This window comes from Rhamphochromis longiceps, linkage group LG1 (assembly GCF_057381845.1).
Source record: "Rhamphochromis longiceps isolate RC_006_pf linkage group LG1, R_longiceps_female_GT1.1, whole genome shotgun sequence".
NCBI classification, from domain to species: Eukaryota; Metazoa; Chordata; class Actinopteri; order Cichliformes; family Cichlidae; genus Rhamphochromis; species Rhamphochromis longiceps.
The window spans coordinates 9,161,151-9,182,883 of record NC_140557.1 but is presented as its reverse complement, the minus strand read 5'-3'; the positions used below and the strand labels follow the sequence as shown (position 1 = coordinate 9,182,883).

At 40.3% G+C, this 21,733-nt stretch overlaps 2 protein-coding genes and 1 long non-coding RNA gene across 4 annotated transcripts in view; 2 read left to right on the top strand and 1 right to left on the bottom strand.

The window, feature by feature from the left end:
- The first annotated feature begins 3,067 nt into the window (after positions 1-3,067).
- LOC146678254 (uncharacterized) lies at positions 3,068-10,712 on the top strand. Its single transcript, XR_014913900.1, has 2 exons — positions 3,068-7,422; positions 10,463-10,712. It is a non-coding gene; the product is annotated as an uncharacterized LOC146678254 (long non-coding RNA).
- gpib (glucose-6-phosphate isomerase b) lies at positions 8,235-17,866 on the bottom strand. The gene is made up of 18 exons (XM_085424247.1): positions 17,676-17,866; positions 17,377-17,467; positions 17,087-17,155; positions 16,751-16,870; positions 16,499-16,582; positions 16,256-16,402; positions 16,066-16,137; positions 15,932-15,976; positions 15,781-15,834; positions 14,571-14,631; positions 14,286-14,329; positions 13,999-14,151; positions 13,751-13,880; positions 13,115-13,191; positions 11,676-11,804; positions 9,650-9,725; positions 9,114-9,180; positions 8,235-8,677 (listed from the first exon to the last, which is right to left on the bottom strand). The coding sequence occupies exons 1-18, from the start codon at positions 17,792-17,794 to the stop codon at positions 8,554-8,556; spliced, it is 1,662 nt and encodes a 553-aa protein (XP_085280373.1). The 5' UTR covers positions 17,795-17,866; the 3' UTR covers positions 8,235-8,553.
- A 2,410-nt stretch (positions 17,867-20,276) lies between these two features.
- garre1 (granule associated Rac and RHOG effector 1) overlaps positions 20,277-21,733 on the top strand; it is a 41,509-nt gene continuing 40,052 nt past the window's right edge. For both annotated transcript variants that reach the window (XM_085424233.1, XM_085424143.1), the window contains exon 1: positions 20,277-20,379. The gene's annotated coding sequence lies outside the window, so the exon portion shown is untranslated. The remainder of the gene's footprint in view (positions 20,380-21,733) is intronic.

Here is a 21,733-nt window from a genome sequence, read left to right as displayed (position 1 = left end):
AGTTCCCAATTGGTACAAAAGGACTTCTCTCTGTTAGCTTTGTTCCAATAATAAACAATTAAGTTATTAATCTGCATGTTAACCATTTTATCTTTTAGTAAAGAATTATTTAACTTCCAATAAGAGAATTTATGAGGTATAGTATCCAGTGTAAACATTTGGACGTTAATGTGAATTGCTCTATGATCAGTGAGGGGGGTGGCAAGTATAATAACGGTAATATTATCTTTATCAATACAGTCAGAAACAAGCCAAAAGTCAATACGTGATTGCCTGGATCCTGTCTTATTGCTCCAAGTAAAGAGTCTATCATCTGGAAATTTTTCTCTCCAAATATCCACAAGATTAAATTTTCCCATAAATTTTTTTAAGTTTGCACTGTATGAAGACTGCTGCCCTGGAGGCCACCTATCAACCGTATTGTCTAAAGCAATGTTAAAGTCTCCACCAATTAAGAGGACTGAATTTGGGTATTTGGAGAGCCAGAAATTAATTCTTTCTTCTAAGGAGTCAAGTAATTTATCATTTTCAGTTTTATTATTGTAACCATATATATTTACTGCAATGAAAGTACTGTTATTGTGTCTGATTAGTGAGCAGAGGTAGTGTCCTAAGGTGTCACAGTCAGAGTGTAACACATCTCCAGAAAAAGAATTTTTAAGCGTGGCAACTCCAGCAGAACGCTCAGAGCCATGGGACAACCAGACTTCATTACCCCATTGTGATTTCCAAAAATTTGTATCAGCAGGTGTGGAATGACTCTCTTGGAAAAAGCAAAAATCTGTTTTAAATTGTTTGGCAAATAAAAACAAAGCTTTGCGTTTACATGTTTGTCTTAAACCCCTGGTATTAAGAGAAACAAATGAAAAAGACAAAGTTATTAGAAAAAAGAAAGAGAAAAAGTAAGTTCTAAACTTCCACAGCTAAGAATAGATCTATAGGATAAGGGGACCGGGTGCTGCACAATTTAGGTAGTAGAACAGTAAAAACCCTGAGTGACTAAGCTTACAAAAATACAGTTTTTAACTATCTACTATGGTTTAAATATAGCTTTTTATAGATAAACACACTCTTCAACACAAAATAAAATTTTAACCTGAGGGTGAAAATATCAAGTTCACCATGCAAACAAGCTCACAGAAATGTCATTTCGGAGACTGAATAAGCGTCTCTATGAAGGAGGGAAAACTTCTGATCCACTGATGAATCCTCGGCCTCCCACGAAATAAGCCGGCTTACCCTCCTTACGGGCTTTGTCTATCATCGGCCACAGTTTGTCACGACGTTCTCTGTCCTCCCTGGACAGATCTTCAGCGAACCTCAAATGATTGTCCTGCAGGTAGGAGGATGTTTTGGCTGCTTTCCATACAGCATCTCTGTAGATTCGGGAGGTGAACTGCACGATGATGCCTCTAGGTCTGGTGCTACCTTGTCGCTTGGCTCCGAGTCGGTGTACGGTGTCGATAACGTCAGGCAGCCTACGATTTTGTTCTGGCAGAACAGACTGGCATATCACAGTCACCTTTCCCCTTACGTCTTCTTTCTCAGCCTCCTTGACTCCATGTAGTCTGAGATTCCACCTCCTGGAATATCTTTCCAACTCAGATATTCTCTGTTGGCAGTTGTCCACTCGACCTTCCTCTTTAGTTACTTTTTTTTCCAAGTCGCAAACTTTCCCCTTCATATCTTTCATTTCCGCGCACACAAAATCAATCGTCTTTTTGAGACCCTCAATCTGGAGCGTATTCTCTTTCACCATGTTCGAGTTCTCTCTCACCATGCTCTCAATGTTATCAGACCTGGTGTTTATTAGTGCCGACAGACGAGAAATTATCTCATTTACATCAACTGGGTCAGAGCTGCTGCGTTCGTACATCACCTTCTTCGGAGCTGGCGATTGGAGAGGTGTAACAGGGAGAGGTGGGAACTCATCCATTTCTTCTTCGGCTAACTTGAGTGCCACCGTAGTGGCTGCGTAGTTATGGAAGCTATCCATTAGCACGTTGCTGGACGTAGCACTCTCCTCGTTAGCATTCTCAGGCGCTATCTTAGACTTGGAACTTTCCAGTCCCCTTTTCGCTCCTTTCTGATTCGGCATTCTGCTGCTTCTTGCCCTATGATTGCTGTATCTTCTCTTATTTAGTGAATTGTTAGTGTTAGCAGCATAAAGCTTAGGTTTTACCGTTGTTCACGAACTTTCTGTGCAGAACTCGGTAGAAAGCGTCTACTCACTCCGCCATCTTGGCACCCCCCCCTGTTCGGGGTTCTGTTTGTACAGTTATGTTTTGTTTATGTTGCCATAGTGACGGGTGACGCCTTCTCGCTGCGACGGTGTGTCCTTCCGGGGTCAGAGGGCGCTCTGTGTGTTGTTGTTGCTGTGCGGTTGCCGCGCTGAGGAGTTAGCTAGCGGCAGTGTTCTTCTGCAGATGTCAATAAACGGCTGTGCTCCCTGGCTAGCTCACGGTAAGCAAGACCAAACGACACCTCCCTCTCCTCCTTGTCTGAGCTCGCCACAATATTAAACATATCAGGTCCCCATAAGGAGAATCATGTGCTAACGGCTGTCTAAATGACTCGGGTAAAGTTTGTAACATGCATGCTTGTTGTTTTTGTCTGCTTCCACTTGTCTTTGCACTAGGATGATGTCGGCGTAAATGTGCAGTCATATTCGTTGTGTTCCCACTAGTGCTCCGTTATCGAGCTACCCCTGCGTGGGGCTAGACGGCTAACACGTTAACGAGCTAACTGCTCGCTAACACACTAGTTCCCACCCATGTAATTGAGCATTGCGTGGCACATCCAACATACTGTTTTACTTTAGTCCATGACGCGCTTACCTTCAGGGTCATATGTCACATGAAAACCAAAATAATTCCAAACGCCACATCTGAATGAGGGTGGGGAAGGTTCAATTTGCCATGTTGCAAGGAGAGCTTAACTTCTGTCTCGCTAGCTTGCCCTGCGCTTGTCCTTCTGATGATGCTGTCTGTGTTGAGCGCTCAGTGGATCTGCGCTCGACAGTGCAGCCTAGGCTGAGTAGTCGAACGCAGATTTACTGAGCGCTCAACACAGACAGCATCGTCAGAAGGAAAGTTGATAAAATAAATTACAAATTTTGCATTGTTCGATACATATGCGTACGGAACCGAAAGCACTGTATCGAACGGTTCAATATCGATACGAGTATCGTTGCACCCCTAATATCTATCTATCTATCTATCTATCTAGATAGATAGATAGATAGATAGATAGATAGACTGTCTTACTGTGTTTGAGGGTGCAGAAAGACATTTTAGGAAGAGGTCAGAATAATCTGAGAAGATCAGACTTTAATCACTGTATAATTCCTATTTATCCTTTTTACAATCACTTCCAGTATGTTTTAAATATCTTTGAAGATTTTATTGATAACTTTTAATTGGCCTCACTACCTTGCTCCTAGCTATATCTCTGACTTCTTAGTACCATATGAACCAGTGTACACTTTGGGATCCTTGGGAAGCGGACTTTTATCCAGGCGCATTGGAAGGGTCTCCCTGAAGAAATTGGCTGAGTCAGTTATTTTAAATACTTAAAACACACTTTCCCGATTTTACAAGAGTTTGAATTTCCATTGAACAGACCTTATTTACAAAACAATTTCTGTTATTTTTGCAACGTCTTCACACATTTTTTTTAATGTCAATTTATTTTGTTGCTCCTGTGAAGTTTGGATTTTGAAAATTGCTATAAAAATAATAGTTATTATTTTATTTCTAAAGAAATTTCACTAGACTCAAATCTCTTTTCACCGGGGTTGTATCCAGAAGAAACATAATAAGACTATAAATTAATAAACATCAGTAATATGTTAGTTTGATTAATGTTCGTTTTTTAAGTATTTTATTTAAAGTATTTTTAAATAAAAAAGCTGATAGTGTTAATTTTAGGAAACACATCCCCTCAGAGATTACGTTTTGTGGAATAAATAAGACAATTAAGCCAAACTAGACAGAATAACAAAATAACAACAACAAAAAACAAACCCTCTCCGGAAATCGGTAATCTTTTCCTAACAATGTTAAAGACATGGATCTAAGACGGCCATATTTAGCGATGTAAAATGATTTTGACATCCTTGAACAACAGGAACCGATTTTTGTCTGTTTCCTATTTTTATTGCTTGATTTCTTTTTGCTTGTTTATTATTTTTTAATGATTCTTTAAAGATAAAGATGTTAACTATAAACGGTCAACCTCCTAATCGTTCACTCCAAAGATCAGTTTTTTCGACATCTGCTAGTCACCCTCCTCTGTGTAGCGTCTTTTGTGGCTCTAAAGGGATTTGAGAAAATAACCCCTCACGATGTCATCATCATTATGCTGGGCAGGGCTTGAAACCTACTTTAAACAGGAAGTCTGACAGACAATTACCAGTAATTTAGTGTCTTGTTTATTTTGACACTGAGTGGGAAAAGAGCCAGATTTCTGTCATGTTAGAGATTCACAAGCAAAAACTACAACCCCAAATGTACTCCACATGTTTACTGATGAAGATGGGAATAGTGAAAGATTAATGAACGGGCCAAATGCTGCAGTTTAGGGAAGGCCTTATCTTCTCGACCTAGTAGAGCCGCGTGATGCCTCTGAGAGAAGATGGCAAACAGACAAAGAGGGAAGGAATGGAAACAAACAAGCATATGGGGCCTTTAGACGAGTTTGATGTGTGGTTGTAGTTAATTACTACACTACTTCAATTTACATTACATGAGTAATTGCTTTTTTGAGGTTTAGCTAGCAAACTAACACTAAATTGTTAACCAGAAACCAGTAAATAAATAAGAAAGAGCACAAAGGTGACCAATTCACTCATTTACAAGACTTACTGAAAAAAATCTCTTATGCTGAACTATTAAATTTTGAAGGTTAAAATAAATAATCGTATCTACACTGCTCTAGCTCGAAGCTACACAGTCATGTCAGCTTGGTTTGAAATATGTCACCACAATCAGAAATAAAAGCTTTGATGTACAAATCTTTTAAAATAAATCAACATTCAACACAATCCTTGTGTTTGTCGCTGTGATATTATGTCTCCTGCAGACTAACAGAGGTTGATATCAGCGTGGGAGTATTATGTATCTCTCACTTTGTGATGCTGACTTAGAGCCAGATGTTGGTCAGTTTATCTGCAGAGGCAACAAAAAATATGATTCTTACAATGGGTGCTTAGTATGCAAAAACCCACACAGAAAACCAGATAACTGACTTTGGGCCTTCCCAGAGGGAAAAACCAGCCCAGCTGTCTGGTAGCTTGGCAGGGAGAAACCACTAAAAAGCAGCCTCTGATTGACCTGTGAGGTCAAGGGCATCTCAAAGAAGTAATTCTGCTATGAAGGATGCATATGTTTGCATGTGATGCTTTATGCCAGAACTGCCTGTACACTATCTGTGTACTAATGTTGGCAACCAATGTTTAGCGTTCTGCTTTAATACCTGAACAAAATCACACAATGTGCACTGGCATGTAGCTGTAATAGTCCTCAGGATTTTGTTCTTGTTGCGGTGATGGTGAGAATGCAGAGAGCAGTTTTTTTCGATGTGGTCCTCAAAATGGGGAGCTGTAGAAAGTTGAGGAGAAACATGGAGTCTGAGCAGTGGTTAGCTGAAGCACTCTGAGGCCTCGTGCGACTCCAGCAGGCTTCCTTTGCTGCAATATGACAAGCTCTGCCCACGTACTTAAGTTAATCTTTATATAACTCCTGTAGTCATGGGAAAAATGAAGCTGGGCTTGACACGATGGCTTTTTTTTTTCTTTTCTTTTTTTTTTATATCCTCCAGAGTTTTTCAGTGGCTGCTTTCAGTGGCAGCATCAGACTACAGAGTCAGAAATCGGTCATGTGTTTGAAAGGCTAATGTTTTGCCCAAGAGAATATGTTCCCTGAAGGTTTCTGGCAGGGCAGCAGAGTTAAACTCATGCACATTACAAGCATGCCAGTGAAGGTCAAGTGAGAATGGCAGCTGGCTGAAGACCTGCAGGCACTCTCCTCCTCTGAGGCCTGAATTTCCGAGCTTTTTTACATGCACGGATGCTGACCGTCAAACTGCTTCCACTGTGGCGCACGATGAATACAAATGTGTTGAGAACATGCTGATGAAGAAAACATGCATCTCAGAGGATCTTTCCATACAACAACAAGCACTTCATGCCATCTGGAAGAATTCCAGTTTTGTGCTCCAAAGCTACACCTGACATTGTCAGTAACATTATGGCAAGCAATGTTGAAGGGGGGCAACTCTTAAACACTCCAGGAGGAAAGAAAAATAACCAAGTGGCCAAACCAATAGAGTATGAAGTGGAATGTGAGGGTGTGCAGCGGCATTGTTCAACAAAAATCTCAGGAACGCACACAGATCCTGTTTAATGCTTTCCCGCTGCAATTTGATTCCACTCTCCGCTGAACCGAGTCGGCCCTGTTACTTCTTCATGTTGATTTGTTACAGTTTGTTTATTCCTGCCTCGAAAATTAACCTGTTTTGAATAATAGTGCGCAGAGTAACGCAGAAGTACTAGAGGCTTTCGCTATTTGTGGATGCAGGTGCACATAGGAAGAAGAAGTCTTTATAGGTGTGGCCATGTTCAACTGTTTAGATGTCACAAGGATGAATATTTCAGCCTTGCTTTTGGCCAAATAGCAGATTTTTCTGGTGAATTGTTCACTTATTAGTTGCTGATACGGGCTGCTATTCTCAAGTAAAACAGATAGAGTCATATGTATGATAAATTCCATTATGTAAGTCTCAGTTGATGCATTTTTGTTTTGCTTTGATTGATTGATTGATTTGTTGATTAGGCCCATAAACTGGTTGTGCTGTCAAAAGCAAAAATGGTTCATCAAAAACTCTGTCTTTTTTTGTCAGGAGTTCCTTTGTTTTTTCCCGGTCTGTTATATTTTTTGAAGATAGCTCCCACTGTGTTACTGTTTTTGGTTAAATGTACACTCGCTTTCAGGTTAGTCTGTGTCTATTCTTTAAATCGTGTCCAGTTTCTCCTGTTACAACCAGGTTCAGCAGCAGTTGTTTACGGAAACATTGCTTTTAATTTAAACCACTTACTAACCTCAGTTAAAAATGACAACTTAGAGAGCGTAAAGGCAAGAAGTGGTATTTTCCCCAAGATTTGAAATGAAACTCGCACTGTCACTGCGAGGTAAGTAAGAGGGATGAAATATTTTCACTCCTGTTCAGGTGCTATAACGTTTTCTTCTATTTTGGAGATTTTTACTGTTTGCTTTTTGTATTTTATTAGTTCACTGGACTTTCTTGTTTCAGTAAGCAGAGTTGCAGGTTTGCTCAGCCTCACCACCATGATGTAGCCAGGGCTTTGCCCCTTCATCTAGGACTCAGCTGAGAGTCATCGAGGGATGAGTTTCAGTGAGAAAGGTAACACCATTTACAAAGAATACTCCAAAATTATCTTCTTTTTTTTTCTAGCTATGAGTCGAAAATGTGTTCTTTTTGGACTGATTTCACTGATAATTCACAATAAGGCAGAATGTTCTCCTCAGACAAACTCACTTTCTTCTGTATCTTGTTTCAGAGCTAGAGATAAAAAGCACAAGTTAGATTTGAAGTACTGTATTGTTGCCTGGCAACAGGACTGAAAACCCAGCAGTGTCTGGGGGTCTCGGTTTCTTTTTTAACTTTCTGTTTGTCCTTACACACACTCTGTAATTGTACCCGGCAGTGGGTTTAAAGTGAAGGAAACACCGTGAAATATATTTAAGGCTCAGGCTGTTTTGTGCATCAAACAGTACTTAACACAATCATGATTTATTCAGAAGCAAGCTGCCTCTCATACAAGTATTATATGTGATCCTTCTGTTTATCAGGAGAATACAAGGAGATTTTGTTACATGTGTCCAAAACGATCATAAAATTAAATTCTAGTTAAACATAGTGCTGACTGACTTGCAGTCCAGATGCTGTTTAGTCCAGTTGTTTGTTTTTCTCTCTAAGCTAAATGGATGCTGTGGAGTCTGGGGATTTGTGGGGAGGAACAGTACAGATGGACTGACCTTTGACCCTTTGTTCCACTGAATAACTAGTTGATTACTGGGTGGCTCATTTGCTCCCAGCAAATAAATCTGGCACTCTGATGCCATCTAGTGGTGTACTGCTTTTTGTTAGTCGCACGCTCACATCATCATTACATACATGTACATATGTATGAGAAAACCGAACATATCTACATATTCTGTGTGAAGATTTTTATTTCAGGAACAAAATTTCGTGTAACAGTAGAGACAGAGTGGGGGCATGCTTCGCTCTTCCTGTCACGACAGTCTAATACAAAAAGCTTTTCCTCTCACAGTGGTAAACGAACAAACGTGGAAACGACAGCATACTAGACAGTCACGATATTCATAATGCGAGAACAAACATACAGAGTGCTTCAGCTCAACTGCGTGGGAGTGACCAGCTGCCACTGCGGGACTCCTGTCCACGCAGCTCCTGAGCTGATAAGATAGATAATACTGTGGAGTCAAGGGGAAGTTATTGAGGTCACTCAGCTCAGGCAAAATTCTTCTTGAGGAAGTTGATTAGTCCGTTGGTGGAGGAGTCGTGGGAGTGAATCTCAGCAGTGTCCTTGAGCTCAGGCTCAATCTTCTTGGCGAGCTGTTTGCCCAGTTCCACTCTAATAATGCGTGTGTGAGGGGAGAAGACATAAATACAAGAGATATGATGGGTTCAGTCATGTGTTAATACATTTTGGAAAATCTGCAAAAATGTATCCACAGTGCCTCAATCTGAAAGCTGCACAGTATAACATTAGGCGTCAGACTTCTCTTAAAGCTTGCTTATTTGAGCACAGCAGCCCCTGGTGTTCAAACCTTTGGGTCAGACAATGAGAAGAAAGTTGGCCTAAAGTGGGGGAGAGGCTTGTTTCGGAAAGGGGATGAACGGAGGGGCCTACACCAAGGCATAGTAAATGTTAAATAAGGTTAATTCTGACTGTGAATCATGCAAAATTTCAGCAGAGTCCAGGAATAAACATGTGGAGCTGCGAATTAGCACAAAAGAGAGACTTTTATTAGGAAACTTGTTGTGTATGCTGAAAGAAACAGACTCACCCCCACTGGTCAAAGCTGTTGATCTCCCACATTAATCCCTGGACAAAGATCTTGTGCTCATACATTGCTGCAAAAATGGGAAGAATAATCACAAATTCAACAAATGAAATGAAAACAAAGATTGAATTTCTGAAGCAGCACAATAGAGCTGTTCAGAATAAAACCTGCTCAGTTAGTTTCCCATCATAGGTGCAAACACACTGACTGTTACTATGCAACAGTGTGCAACGTCCTGACTGAAGCTCAGCTGGAAATTGCCGCTCTTTGGCTGTTTCAGGAAATTCCCACTGTGTGATCATTACCACCACTGTCTCAGATATCATTTATTATTGTGCAGTCCAGCGCATTTAAAAACAGTGGAAATTATTTCGTAATGTCTCATTTTCAGATAAAACTAACCGGGTTAAATTAGATAATGGTATATGTAGAATTAAATTGATTAAAACGATGTTTAAAAGGACATTAAAGCTTCAAAAGAAATTGTTATTGGTAACGTTACCAATGATAAAACCAGTACAGTGACAAAAGTGGTTTACCTATAAGTACTCCAAGTGTATATGGAGTCAGTTTCTTGAAGATGATTGAGTTGGTTGGTCTGTTTCCCTGGAATACCTGCGGCGATCAAATAGAAACATTTTAGAATACAATTCACTATTTTGCAAAAATGTTTTTTTTAACAAAGTATACATTGCCATGTCCATACATGTCACTGGAGGGCACTGTCCCCCTAACACAAGATATTCATGGAAAGTTTTTGGGGGGGTTAACTTTTTTAGCTGTTACAATGACTTGACTTTAATTTGAACAAAAATCAGAAGTCTAGTTTAGACACAGATGTAAACATGGTACTTAGCTGTCAGGGCTAAAATTAAATGTTTAAGATTGGTTCAAAAGTGGGTCATTGTCATTTCAGTTTAAGTTTCAAGTTTAAATGTCCACCCACCATGTCACCATCTCAGATTTGCTTATTTCTAATAGGCAATTCCTATTCCTATTTGAAACATATCTCGTTACTGGAAGCTTTTATTTATTTATTTTCTTTATTTTGGTGAACTGAACTGAAATGACACAAGTGAATATCTCTCAAGATCTGGAGAGGTCGTGGTGTGTGTTTTATTGTCTTCGCCTTTCCAAGGCGGAACTGGATCTTGATTCCTCGCCTCTGAACCCGCCCTGAACACACACCTGTGGCTCATTTACACTGATGCTGGCAGACTACTTAAGATGGCAAGAGAGACTGCTTCCTTGCTGGATCGTCACACTACCTAGCATCAGTGTAGCCTAGCCTTTTGAGTATTCCTTGTGCTGTCCTAGAGCTCCCTCCTAATGTTGTTTTCCTCTGTGTACAGGCTTTCTAGATTCCCTGCCGGCTGGATTCCTGTGGATGTGTGTGAGTGAGCATGAGCATTTTGGAGTGGACTATCTGAGTGAGTTGTGGATTGAGTTGAAGAGGAGGGTGCGTGCACCTGCCTTGGACCTTCCCTCCCCTTCAGACCCCCCTCTACTCCCTGGAGCCCCGTGTTATCTGTCTCACTGTATATATGTATATATCCTCACTTGGTGCCACATTGTAAATAAACCCTCACCTTCTCTCTAAAACTTCAAAGTCCTGTGATTGAGTCCTCTGCCTAATAATCTGTGACAATCCCCTCATTTTTTAAATTGCAAATACATATGTCTTTGGGGTTTTAGTACAAAGCTGGATCGAAATTTAATTTGAAACCAGTGTGATTGGACAGGCAGATGATAGAGGATGACATTTAAAAAAAAACAAATATTAAAACATGAATGAAATTCTGTTTTTAATGCAGTTAACTCTGGTTTTCTGTTGCAAAATAAGCTTACTGGCTTGTGGACAGTCAAAACTGAGGTTTTTTTCACAAGCTAGGGTGTTGCTAGTACATTATAGCAAGAAGGTTCAGAGTTTGATTCTCCTGGTTGTCTGAGGAGTTTGAAGATGCACTTAAATGGTTTCTGAAAAAGTCTGCATCCTTGATTCAGACTGTGTTTGTTTGCGGTCCTCTTTGGATGAGATACATATAAGCTAAATCATCAAAGAAGTCAAAGGCAATTTATTCTTCAAATAAAATCAATAAATGCCTCCATTGTCAGACCATGGTCATATTTAACCTTTAAAAAAAACAAACTCCAGTGCATTTCAGCAAAAAAGCCTTCAGTAAGCCTCCAGGGTTATTTGAAAAAGAGAGTGCTTTGAACTTCTTTGATGTTTTAGAGTTTGCAAATGTAGCGAGAAGAAAAGGTGTATTTTCATTTTTCAGCCAACGTTAGACATAAAGAGAGATGTGGGTTTTTTTTGGTTTTTTTAGATGTCTTTTCACTTTTCAAAGTGACACAGTTGTCTTCAACATCTGTTTACAGAGTTTTTACTGGGTGAGTCTCTCTAACCTGCTGTCAAAAACAATTTGCAATCGGGTTTGTAAAAGCAACATGACAGGGAGCTCTCCTCTTAAGTTTAGGTTTTAGTTTGTTGCTGTTACATGCTATCAGCAGCGCAGCAGGTTCATTATCTTTGATAAGGTAGTTTCTCTTTATTCTACGTACTTTGTGTGGTAGGATTTTCTCCAGAGCCTCCCCACTCAGGCCGCTTGCCTCCAGCTCCCTCTTGGCCTCTTCGGTAGTCTTACCTTTCATCAGAGCCTCTGTCTGAGCCAGGAAGTTGGCCAACAGGATCTACAGTCAAATGAAACAGGCAGTTTTAGATAGTGTATTTCCTACATGATTAACAAACAGATAAGTAACAAATTAAAATAATATATTTAAAATGTCTCAGTATCTGGAACTGAAAGAATTCAGCACCATTCTTCTAAAAGATACTCCCTCATTTCTGGGACACATCAGTCCAAAATCTCCTGTACTTGTTTAGCTGGCCCTCGTGCCCTTCGAATTGGGGCATAGTGATCCTGAAACTGATTTCTCCCATAAATATTCTTTAGAATAAAGGTGATCACTCAGAGCAACTTTTCATTGATTTGCGCTGACCCTTTTTTCTAAGGACATGAGTGGAATCAAACCATTTTACAAAAATGCACAGCATAAAAGAACCAACAAATCCACCGCAAAGATCAAAAGTTCAATTTGTTGCTGCGTCTTTAAATAGATGTTGGCATAAACTGGTTTGACCACTATGACAAATTAGAAGGAAGCAGAAAATAAATTGAAGGTCAGTGGCTTGCACCTCAGCTCCAGTGCGCAGCTCTTGTTCTGATGCTAATGTCGGAGGTCTGACAATCACCTCAAGGTGCCAGTGCAATATCATATATGTTGCCAAATAACTTGTCTTGGAGCTTTGAGAAAATGCCCACAAAAGTTATATCAGAACATGCAGCTCTCTTGGGAATAGTTTATTGTGACTTTTCGTAGCTATTTGTTACACTGATTTTAATAATTTCTAATTCCACCCCAAGCTCTACCTCTCGGACAAACCTTATCATAAAACCATCATTTGAAGTTTATGCTTTGGACTTTCATCTCACAAATCCAACAAGCAGCCTCCGCCAACCACCGTTTAAAACAATTAAAAACAGCTCTAATATTGGTCTCTTTATCTAGCTTTATTAAATCTACTAACATTATGCATCCTATTAGCTTGTATGTGTTGCTGAAAAGGTGGTGTATTGGCATGCTTGAGATTTTTTCAGAAAAGTAGTGCTTACGGTTGACTGTGAAATATCTAGGAGGAAAGAAATTCCACAAACTATCCTGTAGCAACAGTGGAATCCTATTATAGTACCACATTTCAAGTCAGTGAATTCTTTCACAAATATTTATATAAGTAGACTGCATGGCTAGGTGCTTACAGGGAAACTAAAAGCACTGTAATTTTAAGATTAAGCGGTATGGCTGAATACTTTTGTCTATACAGTCTAGTAGAGTAGTCTAGGATGTGGTCAAACTCATTTAATATCCTAAACAAGAGACAGACTTCGCAATATCTGCATAAATGCTGCTTTAGACAGATACCTCTCTAACATCAGTGATACCTTGTGGTGCAGGTTGTCTCTGATTGGATGCTGTGATTGAGCTGGAATCAGGAAGTCACAAGGCACCATTCGAGTTCCTGAAATGAACATGTTGAGTCGCATTAGTGACAAACTTAACCAGGTAGCAAACTGGATTAAAGTCCTTTAGTCTGTGGGCTACATGCAGCTCAATTTGATCCTGGACCATTAAGATAATTCCAGTTCTTTAACTGTATATAAGTTTACTCTGAAGAGTTTCACCTGCACTGAAACCATAATATTTTTAAATGAAAACACACCTTATCACTTTCCCTCACAAATTTTGCTAGACAATAGAAATGTATATTTCTTGGTAAATTATTATTTTTTTCTTATATGCTGAGTGATACAAACAGAAATAATCACCAGCCTGAGGTGTCTTAAGACAACTGACAGCAATTTCAGTGATATGGCTCAGATTTCCACATTCACTGAGTCTGTTAATTACATGTAACTAAACTACAATAGTATATACTGTTTTTATGATTCAACAACTCACCAACCTCCAGAAATACTTTAATGTGCTGGTTTTTGTACACAGTCTACATATTTGACAACCCAGGACCAGAAAAAGACCAGCTGAATCAAATGTCTGTTGCTGCTCCCAGGTGGAGTTACCTTGGTGGATGAGCTGGTAGAAGGCATGCTGTCCATTTGTTCCAGGCTCTCCCCAGACTATTGGCCCAGTGTGGTAGTTCACACGTGTCCCATGATTAGTAATGTACTTTCCATTTGACTCCATGTCACCCTAGACAACAAACACTCTCAATATACAATGACTCACTTATATTATTAAAATAATCTATCAACTCTATAAGTTGATTTAAAATAATGTTTTGGATCACTTCTGCATTGTGGGGACAGACCTGTTGGAAGTAGGCAGTGAAACGGTGCATATACTGGTCATAGGGCAGCATAGCCTGGGTCTCAGCGTGGAAAAAGTTGATGTACCAAATGCCCAACAGAGCCAACAGGATGGGAGCGTTCTTATCCAGGGGAGCAGTACGGAAGTGCTTGTCCTATATATGAAAGGGTAAACCTAATTTACCTTTGTTTTCTGTATCATTCTTTAGGGAAAAAATCATAACAATAATTTTCAATATCAGGCAGGTGAAGAAGTGACACTTTGAACATCTCATTATGGTGTACCCACCATCCAGTGTGCTCCTGACAGAAGCTTCTCAAAGTTGTCAAAGCCTGGAGATCAGATGCACAAGAAAAGTTAAGTGATTGTGTAGACTTTTAGCACTGTACTTGGGATGAATATGATTGCTGGTCCACACATATAAGTTTTCATATATGTTTTAGCAATGATTTTAGATACTGACATAAAAATGCAAATATTTCTCCTCAGGATGGACCCAAGTAACCTTGGTATTCCTGTAGTTTAAGCCCCAGCGAGCTCCCTGAAATGTGTGGGTGTGTTTACTGTACATACCAATGTGCAGGGCAATAGCCATTCCAATTGCAGACCACAGGGAGAAACGACCACCAACCCACTACAAGAAAACACACAAAAATTATACAATGTTTTGTCCCATTTTAATAAAAGGAAGCCAAGGTTATGCACATATGCAATTAAAATAAACACCACACTTGATCTCTATAGCTTTGTTAAATAGTAGCAAGAAATGTATGATTTGCCTCTCAGCCTGGCTGGGGGGCTTCTTTGCCTCCCTCCTGCTGTGTGCCCAGCCTGGAGGCTACGGTCTGTGACCGGCTCCCGGTGCAGACGGCTCCCTGTTATAGTGTTTCCTCACTTGGCACATGTGTACCCAGCCCAATTTTACTCTTTAAGTGTGCATGTGTGCGTGTGTGTGTGTGTGTGTGGGGGGGGGGGGGGGGGGGGGGGGAATATGTGTGTATTCACATTGTTTATGTTAATGAGAGTGTGGGGAGTGAGTTGGAGGGTGGGGTGGGGTGGGCTGCTTTTAACCATGTAAAGCACTTTGTGCTACATTTTTTTTTTGTATGAAAAGTGCTTTATAAATAAAGATTGATTGATTGATTGATTGATTGATTGATTGATTGATTGCTTCAGTCTTAAATCTTTTCCAAAAGTTCTTTTAGGCATTTTTTCTCCCTTCTTCTCTCTTTTGGACTGAAAATACTGTAGACTAGAGGCGGACAATACATTTTTCCAAGGGGCCACATGAGAAACTGGGACTGATGTCGAGGGCCACATCAATAAGCTTAACTCAGTTTCATTTGATTTTAATTTTAGCTCTTTATAAGCTTATTGTGGCAGCCCTCTATAACAGTCCCAGTCTCCCATGTGCCCCTTTGGGAAAATTGATTGCCCACCTTTGCTGTAGATTTTGTGCATGCAGCCATTTTCTCCTGACATAAAGGCCACATTATAGCTGTTACCTTTAAAATACCAACAATGTAACTAAATGCAACTCTCTGACCTTTGATGCAACTCAGCCTTTACAGTAACCTCTGCAAGAGAGAAGGTCACTACCAATAATAACTGAGACTGAAGAGCTTCTGATTACCCGGCAGCTGCTGTTCAGAGAGTCTGTCTCACCTACTTCACAGGTCAAAAGTCTGCTTTATTTATAGCTTCTACTCTCGCTCCATGGCACCGTGTGGACGTGAAAAACCTGCATACAGTGTGTGTGTTTTAAAGCTCAAAGGGCACTCACGTCCCAGAACTCGAACATGTTCTCTGTGTCGATGCCAAAGTCTTTCACTTTGGGCTGAAGGGGAGACAGAGAAAAACAGAAAAGTTAGTATTAGAATGTGTAGATGCAGCGAGAGGCTTATTAACCCTGAAAAAAATTTGGTACAACTTACACCATTGGTGGAAAGAGCCACAAAGTGTTTGGCGACAGCAGCTTTCTGTTGAAACATATCAAATTTATAATTAAGAAAGACATCCTTTTAGTGTAGTAATGAAACTGTGCTGTGCAGGATTGCTGCAAACTCACATCTTTGGCATGTTCGAGGAACCAAGCTTTGGCCGACTCAGCATTTGTAATTGTCTCTTGTGTGGTGAATGTCTGTATATATAGGAATACACATATATTCATGCAGCAATTTATAAGGAACTTTCTGTCTGTGCTTGAAGATTTAGCAATAAATAAATAAATATTCCTCATTTCTTCATGAACATGCTACCTTGGATGCAATGATGAAGAGGGTTGTCTCAGGGTTGAGCTGTGCCAGGGTTTTGGCGATGTGGGTGCCATCAATATTGGACACAAACCACACACGAGGTCCATCTTTTGAGTACGGCTTCAGGGCCTCAGTTACCATCAGGGGGCCCTACAGGTCATGGTAAGGGAAAAAAAAAAGTCAGGCCTATTTGTGTTATTATTAATATATGTAAGATTAACAGATCTTTCAAGCTAATCCACTCACAAGATCAGATCCTCCAATTCCAACATTAACAACATCAGTGATGGCCTTCCCTGTGTAGCCCTTCCACTCGCCACTGCGAACTTTCTGCAACACATAAATCGCAAACATTATTTTTGTGGGTCTATAAACTGCTGATAGCTGCATCAAAAAATTCATGAGCAGGGCTACAAAACTGACATAGTGAATTGTTTAAACAGTTCTGTGGAAGAGCTTTTGTTGTGATTTTGTGCCTTTATTTTTGGGTTCACTCACATGACAGAAACCCTTCATTTTCTCCAGAACCTTATTAACGTCTGGCATTACATCCTTCCCATCCACCATGATGGGAGTGTTGGAACGGTTCCTCAGAGCCACATGGAGCACAGCACGGCCCTTCATTTCCACAGCACCAGGAGATAAATGTTAATATACACAGACTCTTACTATCAGCACTGAAGCACTGGGTATTTTTCTGCTGGCTGCTTACACTGCTCGTGAATGAGAAGTGAATGGGTTTTTCAGCTTGCATTTACTGTACTTAGTGTTCATTTTTAAGAGAAATAAAAGAAAGAGTGTTAAGCGAAGTTATGACTGTTTAACAACGAGCACCTCAGTGAAGTTTATCTTCTCTCCAGTAAACATCTTCTCTCTGGCAGCCTCAATGCCTCTTGACTTGGCCTAATGAAACAATAAATATGAATGCTATGTCAGTAACAATTTGGGAAGTTTTAAACTTATGAGCAGTCCTTCAAAGAAACACAACTTAAGTGAAGATGAAACTTGTATCTGATGAACTGACCCCCACTTTCTGCTTGATGAAAGGATTGATTGGCTAATGATTCGGTAATTAATATAAACAGTTTAAAGGCCACAGATCATTTAAATGTAAATTGAATTACCAGGTCAACCAACATTTTCATAACGTCCTCTGTGATGAGGTTCTTGGAGTAATCCAGAAGAATGTCTCCATCCTCAGTTTTCAGTGTGAGGCTATCGGAGACAAGATGAGGATATTTTCTGAGTATCAGTATCCAGACAAAAACTATCATTTTGTCGTTGTGTTGAGGTTTGACATGTGTGTAATGAAGCCACACAGAGGTCTGTTATGTGAACATGTCAACAGATGATAAAACAGAATTAACATTAACTTACCAAATACATCAAACATATCTAAATGTATTCTGTTCTTGTTTTATACCTGAGCTTGTTGAATCTCTCCTTGTCAGCCTCAAACATGTGCCTCATGTTGAGGCCCAGGGCGTGGGCTGTGTACCACTCCTGCAACTTTTGAAAGTTGGGGTCCTGAGTAAGTCCCATGCTGTCCAGAGAGGGGGGCTTGCTGTGCTCCACTGTGCTCAACTATCTTGGCTGAGTGCGACTGAGCAGGTCAGAGAGAGAGCTTTTTGAAGGGCACAGTCTAGATCTAAACTTGCCCCTCCTACAAGAGACATATAATATCCATGACCTGAGCGTGTCACACTTGCCCACTGTCTTGCAGGGTTTGAGTGCATGTAGTTCACTGTGCCACACGGATCATCACACAGGTCAGACAATGTGTTGTACCTTTTCTTATTTTTCTCTTAAATGGTTATACAGTAGTCAAATAGCCAAAAATGGCCACAGTTTAAAATAAGATCAGTGGATGACATAATCACTGTAAGTCTCCAATTTCTTTTCACTTGTTCTGTATCTGTGAAATTTCAGTGAGAGTGGACATCTCTAATATGCCCATCTCAGAGACAAAGAGCACAGCAGTGAGCACAGCAGCCCCTTCCAACTTCTGTTTGTGAGGGGAAGCCAGTCACAAAAAATGGAAGGTGGCCATAAATGTTAAGACTCAGTTAAGTTAAAACTCAGTTCATACTCATTTAAAACTGAGTATAAGGGTTGCATTTATGCCCAAGGCAAAGAAGAATTATATGAACGCAACAACTTTTCATTTTGTAATGAACTACTAATTTACATTTAGTAATATTCTTCTCCAACTATATGTGGGGGAAAAGGAAACATCCAAACTATAGACTAAGCTTTTCTCGCAGGTTTCTCATCCAAACCTGCATTGTAGTACGCTGCACTGAAGTCCAAAAACAAGCATATTGGCTTGTTACTAGTTATGCCTTATTTAGCATTACTGTTCTACAGCTAGTAAAAAAAGACAAGCGACCATTTATGCTCAGCTAGTTCTTGGTAAATGTGTGTAACATAATGTGTTTTAATATGCTTGATTTCAGTACGTGCATATTTTATGTAACACATAGCGATTAAATCAGTTGACCTAACAGTGCAAATTGTGGCTCCTCTTTAATTATCTAAATCTGAAAGTTGTAACCCTTGTTGAGACACTGCAGATCCAGATCAAGTGCAGGCGGTATCCTTTAAAGCTGTGCAGGTGTCTGCTACCTGGAGAGGTTGCATTGTTAAAGACAAGTTTGAGACCTTAGCGCCCCCAAGTGTTCTTATTTAAGCATGAAGTACAAGATGTAACATTCTCTAACAAACATTAGGGGGCGAGAAAACCTTATCCAGAAGCAGCATTAAATTGTGCTGGATTTTATTTCGTCTTAATCTTCATTCCATGTAGTCACAAACCCGTTCTACACTTCAAGCAAAAGATATAATGCGATTTTTTTCTCAGCTCACTATTTGGGTTCCCTTTCATTTGAATAACTAGGTTTCCCTACTTTTTCAATCATGATGTTTGATGCTTTCCATGTTTATTCTTACTTCGTGCCTTTGACTATATTGGTTATATTTATGTTATTTATAGTTATCGTTATTATTTATATTAGTTAGAGTTATATTACAAGAATCAAAATTGAAGTGTAAGGTTTAGAAACTAAATTAAACAATATGGTAACGCAATCTTATATTATTTTTAAATGGTATTTAAGGCGGTGTTGTAGGAAGACAAAATATCCGGTTGTTCAGTCTGACGTCACTAGCCGTGTCTGGGTCTAAACTCCGCTGCAGGTCCATATATCAAACGATCACTATGGCATTATTGAGAGTTGAAAAACTGTCTAAAGTCTTTCATCTTTAATAAAATGATCAGCGTTCTGCTCTACCAGGTGTAACAATTGAGTTTAACATCCAGGCATCCATGAAAACGGAATTTATGACATTTAACGGAGTTAGAAGTTAGCAGGGAGTTAGCTCGCTAGCTTCTATCTAAATACAATATAGCATGTCCTGACTGCAGGGTTTTGAAAACAAATTAAAACGTACATCTCTGTTATCACTTCCAGCATAAATGAAGACAGAAAACTAAACAGCAGTAACGTTTGTAGGGTTACTGAAGTTGGGCTAGCTGGTATATAATGATGTGCTACGTGACCGCTAGCGACACAGCTGTGTTAGCATAATATAAACAAGCTAACTTTTTTTCCACTCGATAAAAGTTAACGTGAGTGTTCTCAGTGGTCAGAAACAAATGTAATCGCATGGCAGGATGCTGTAAAAGGACCAAACTTCAGCCAGGAGAACAACTGAGATAATCCATCCACAATACGAGGTTAGTCATTCATATACTGCTGCATGGGCTGGGCTGTAGTTACATCGTAAGGTTTTAAAAACTGAGCTTAAATAAATGATTAGCGGTAATAAAAGCCGAGGGAGGTCAACAGTGGTCGCTGACTGTTTTAGGAGCTTTTTGAGATCAAACAGAAGAAAATACATAACATTAAACATGTTAACAACACAAAAGCCATATTAAACGCAGACTACTTTAGACCCGGAAGTAGGAGTCGTCGCGTCATCACTGAACAACCGGTATCTGATAAAATATTGCTGATTGACGGTTTTATTGTGAAAGTCTCAGCGGAAGTGTGAGTTTATTGACTTGGTTTTGATAGTGGTCACACAGACAGGGAATTCGCTGTCAAGAGGGTGGATGCCTAGAGCTGGTAAGCGATGCTTTGATTAACTGAACGCGTACTGTAATAATTTTCTTGTGTTTCACGGGAGCTTGTTTTGTCTTGGCCGCGGTAGTCCCGGCTGTTTTGAGTCTGTGGTGGAGCAGCACCGGGCCGCTTACGTTAGCTGGTGCTTTCTAGCAGCGCTTACAGTCGTGTCGCAGAGAGCTAGCTGGTTTGCTAACGCTAGCTCGCTTAGCTGTGTAGCTAGCTTGATTAGTACTGATGTGTCCATTATCGGACGCACCTTTATTTGACGTGCTTATTTTTCTAAGTCGTGTTAAGCAAAATAATGCAACCCCATAATCGCTAAGACAAGTGTTTTCAGTGAAGGCTCCAGAAGGACTTGACATATTTGTGCAACTGAACGCTCGTATGTACACAAGCCCAATTTCATGTGTGCTGATAAAGCGCATCCGCCTCGGCTAGCGAAGGAGGAGAGGTGGGTTGACGCTGTCTTTTGTTTCTGTTAACACTGCCCCTTGTTTATATCTGTGCACGATGCTTCAGATTTGATCATCGTCTTGACACTCTTACGTGCGAGATTGATGTAACAAGCCTTAAGCTTTTGTAATAACCTGGATTGACTGCGTGTCCGATAACGGACCTGGGCGTTCTCGGTTTGAAGTTACGCGCTGCAGTCGGTGATCATCCGCCGCACAAAGATGGAATGCAGGCTAACGTTAGAGACAAGCTGGCGACACGGACGTTATTTACGGTTCCTCTGGCTACATACTTGTTTCTGTGCCTTTCTGTGCTCCGGCTTGCTAGCTAACACGAAAGCGAGCGTCTGGTTCTAAGTGGCAGGCGGCTGAGTGTCAAAGACCGGGGAAAGCAAGGGACCTAGTGTGCTGGGTACCCACCGGGGGTGGCATTTCCCCGTCATTCGCTTATCCAGCGTTTGGCGTGTTGATGCCGCGAAAGGCTTTCCGGCGACACCGCGTTTAGGGCGTTAAAAGGCCGTATTAATAGCTGCGACATAGTGTTCCCATGACTTGGGCCATGTCATCGCAGAGTTTCGATGAAACCGGCTAACTGCGCTTGCGGGGATTCTGTTACACCTTCCTGCTAAATAGTGATCGTGTTTGACAATAACCCCCTTACAAAACTAGCTAGCTAGTTGGTTTTCTTCCCCGCTGGGGTTTCAGGATTAAGTAACAAGCTGTTGTAATAATAGCCCTAGAGTAGCCTTGCTGTGTTTAATAACACGTACAGAGCAGAGCAGCAGTAATGCTGTAGAGGTCTTGATATCGTATCCTCAGACATGCTATTATGGTCTTTTAATACTCGCCTCTTGGTTTACATTAATTTCGATATATTGACCTTAAATAATCGTACTATAAGT

Bases quoted from the DNA above. Each gene is read 5' to 3' on its own strand.
- gpib (XM_085424247.1), bottom strand. From the start codon at position 17,794: ATGGGACTTACTCAGGACCCCAACTTTCAAAAGTTGCAGGAGTGGTAC. The intron at 17,468-17,675 runs GTATAAAACAAG...TGTCTCCGATAG, and splicing joins GAGAGATTCAACAAGCTCAG to CCTCACACTGAAAACTGAGG. The intron at 16,403-16,498 runs GTGAGTGGATTA...CATGACCTGTAG, and splicing joins GAATTGGAGGATCTGATCTT to GGCCCCCTGATGGTAACTGA.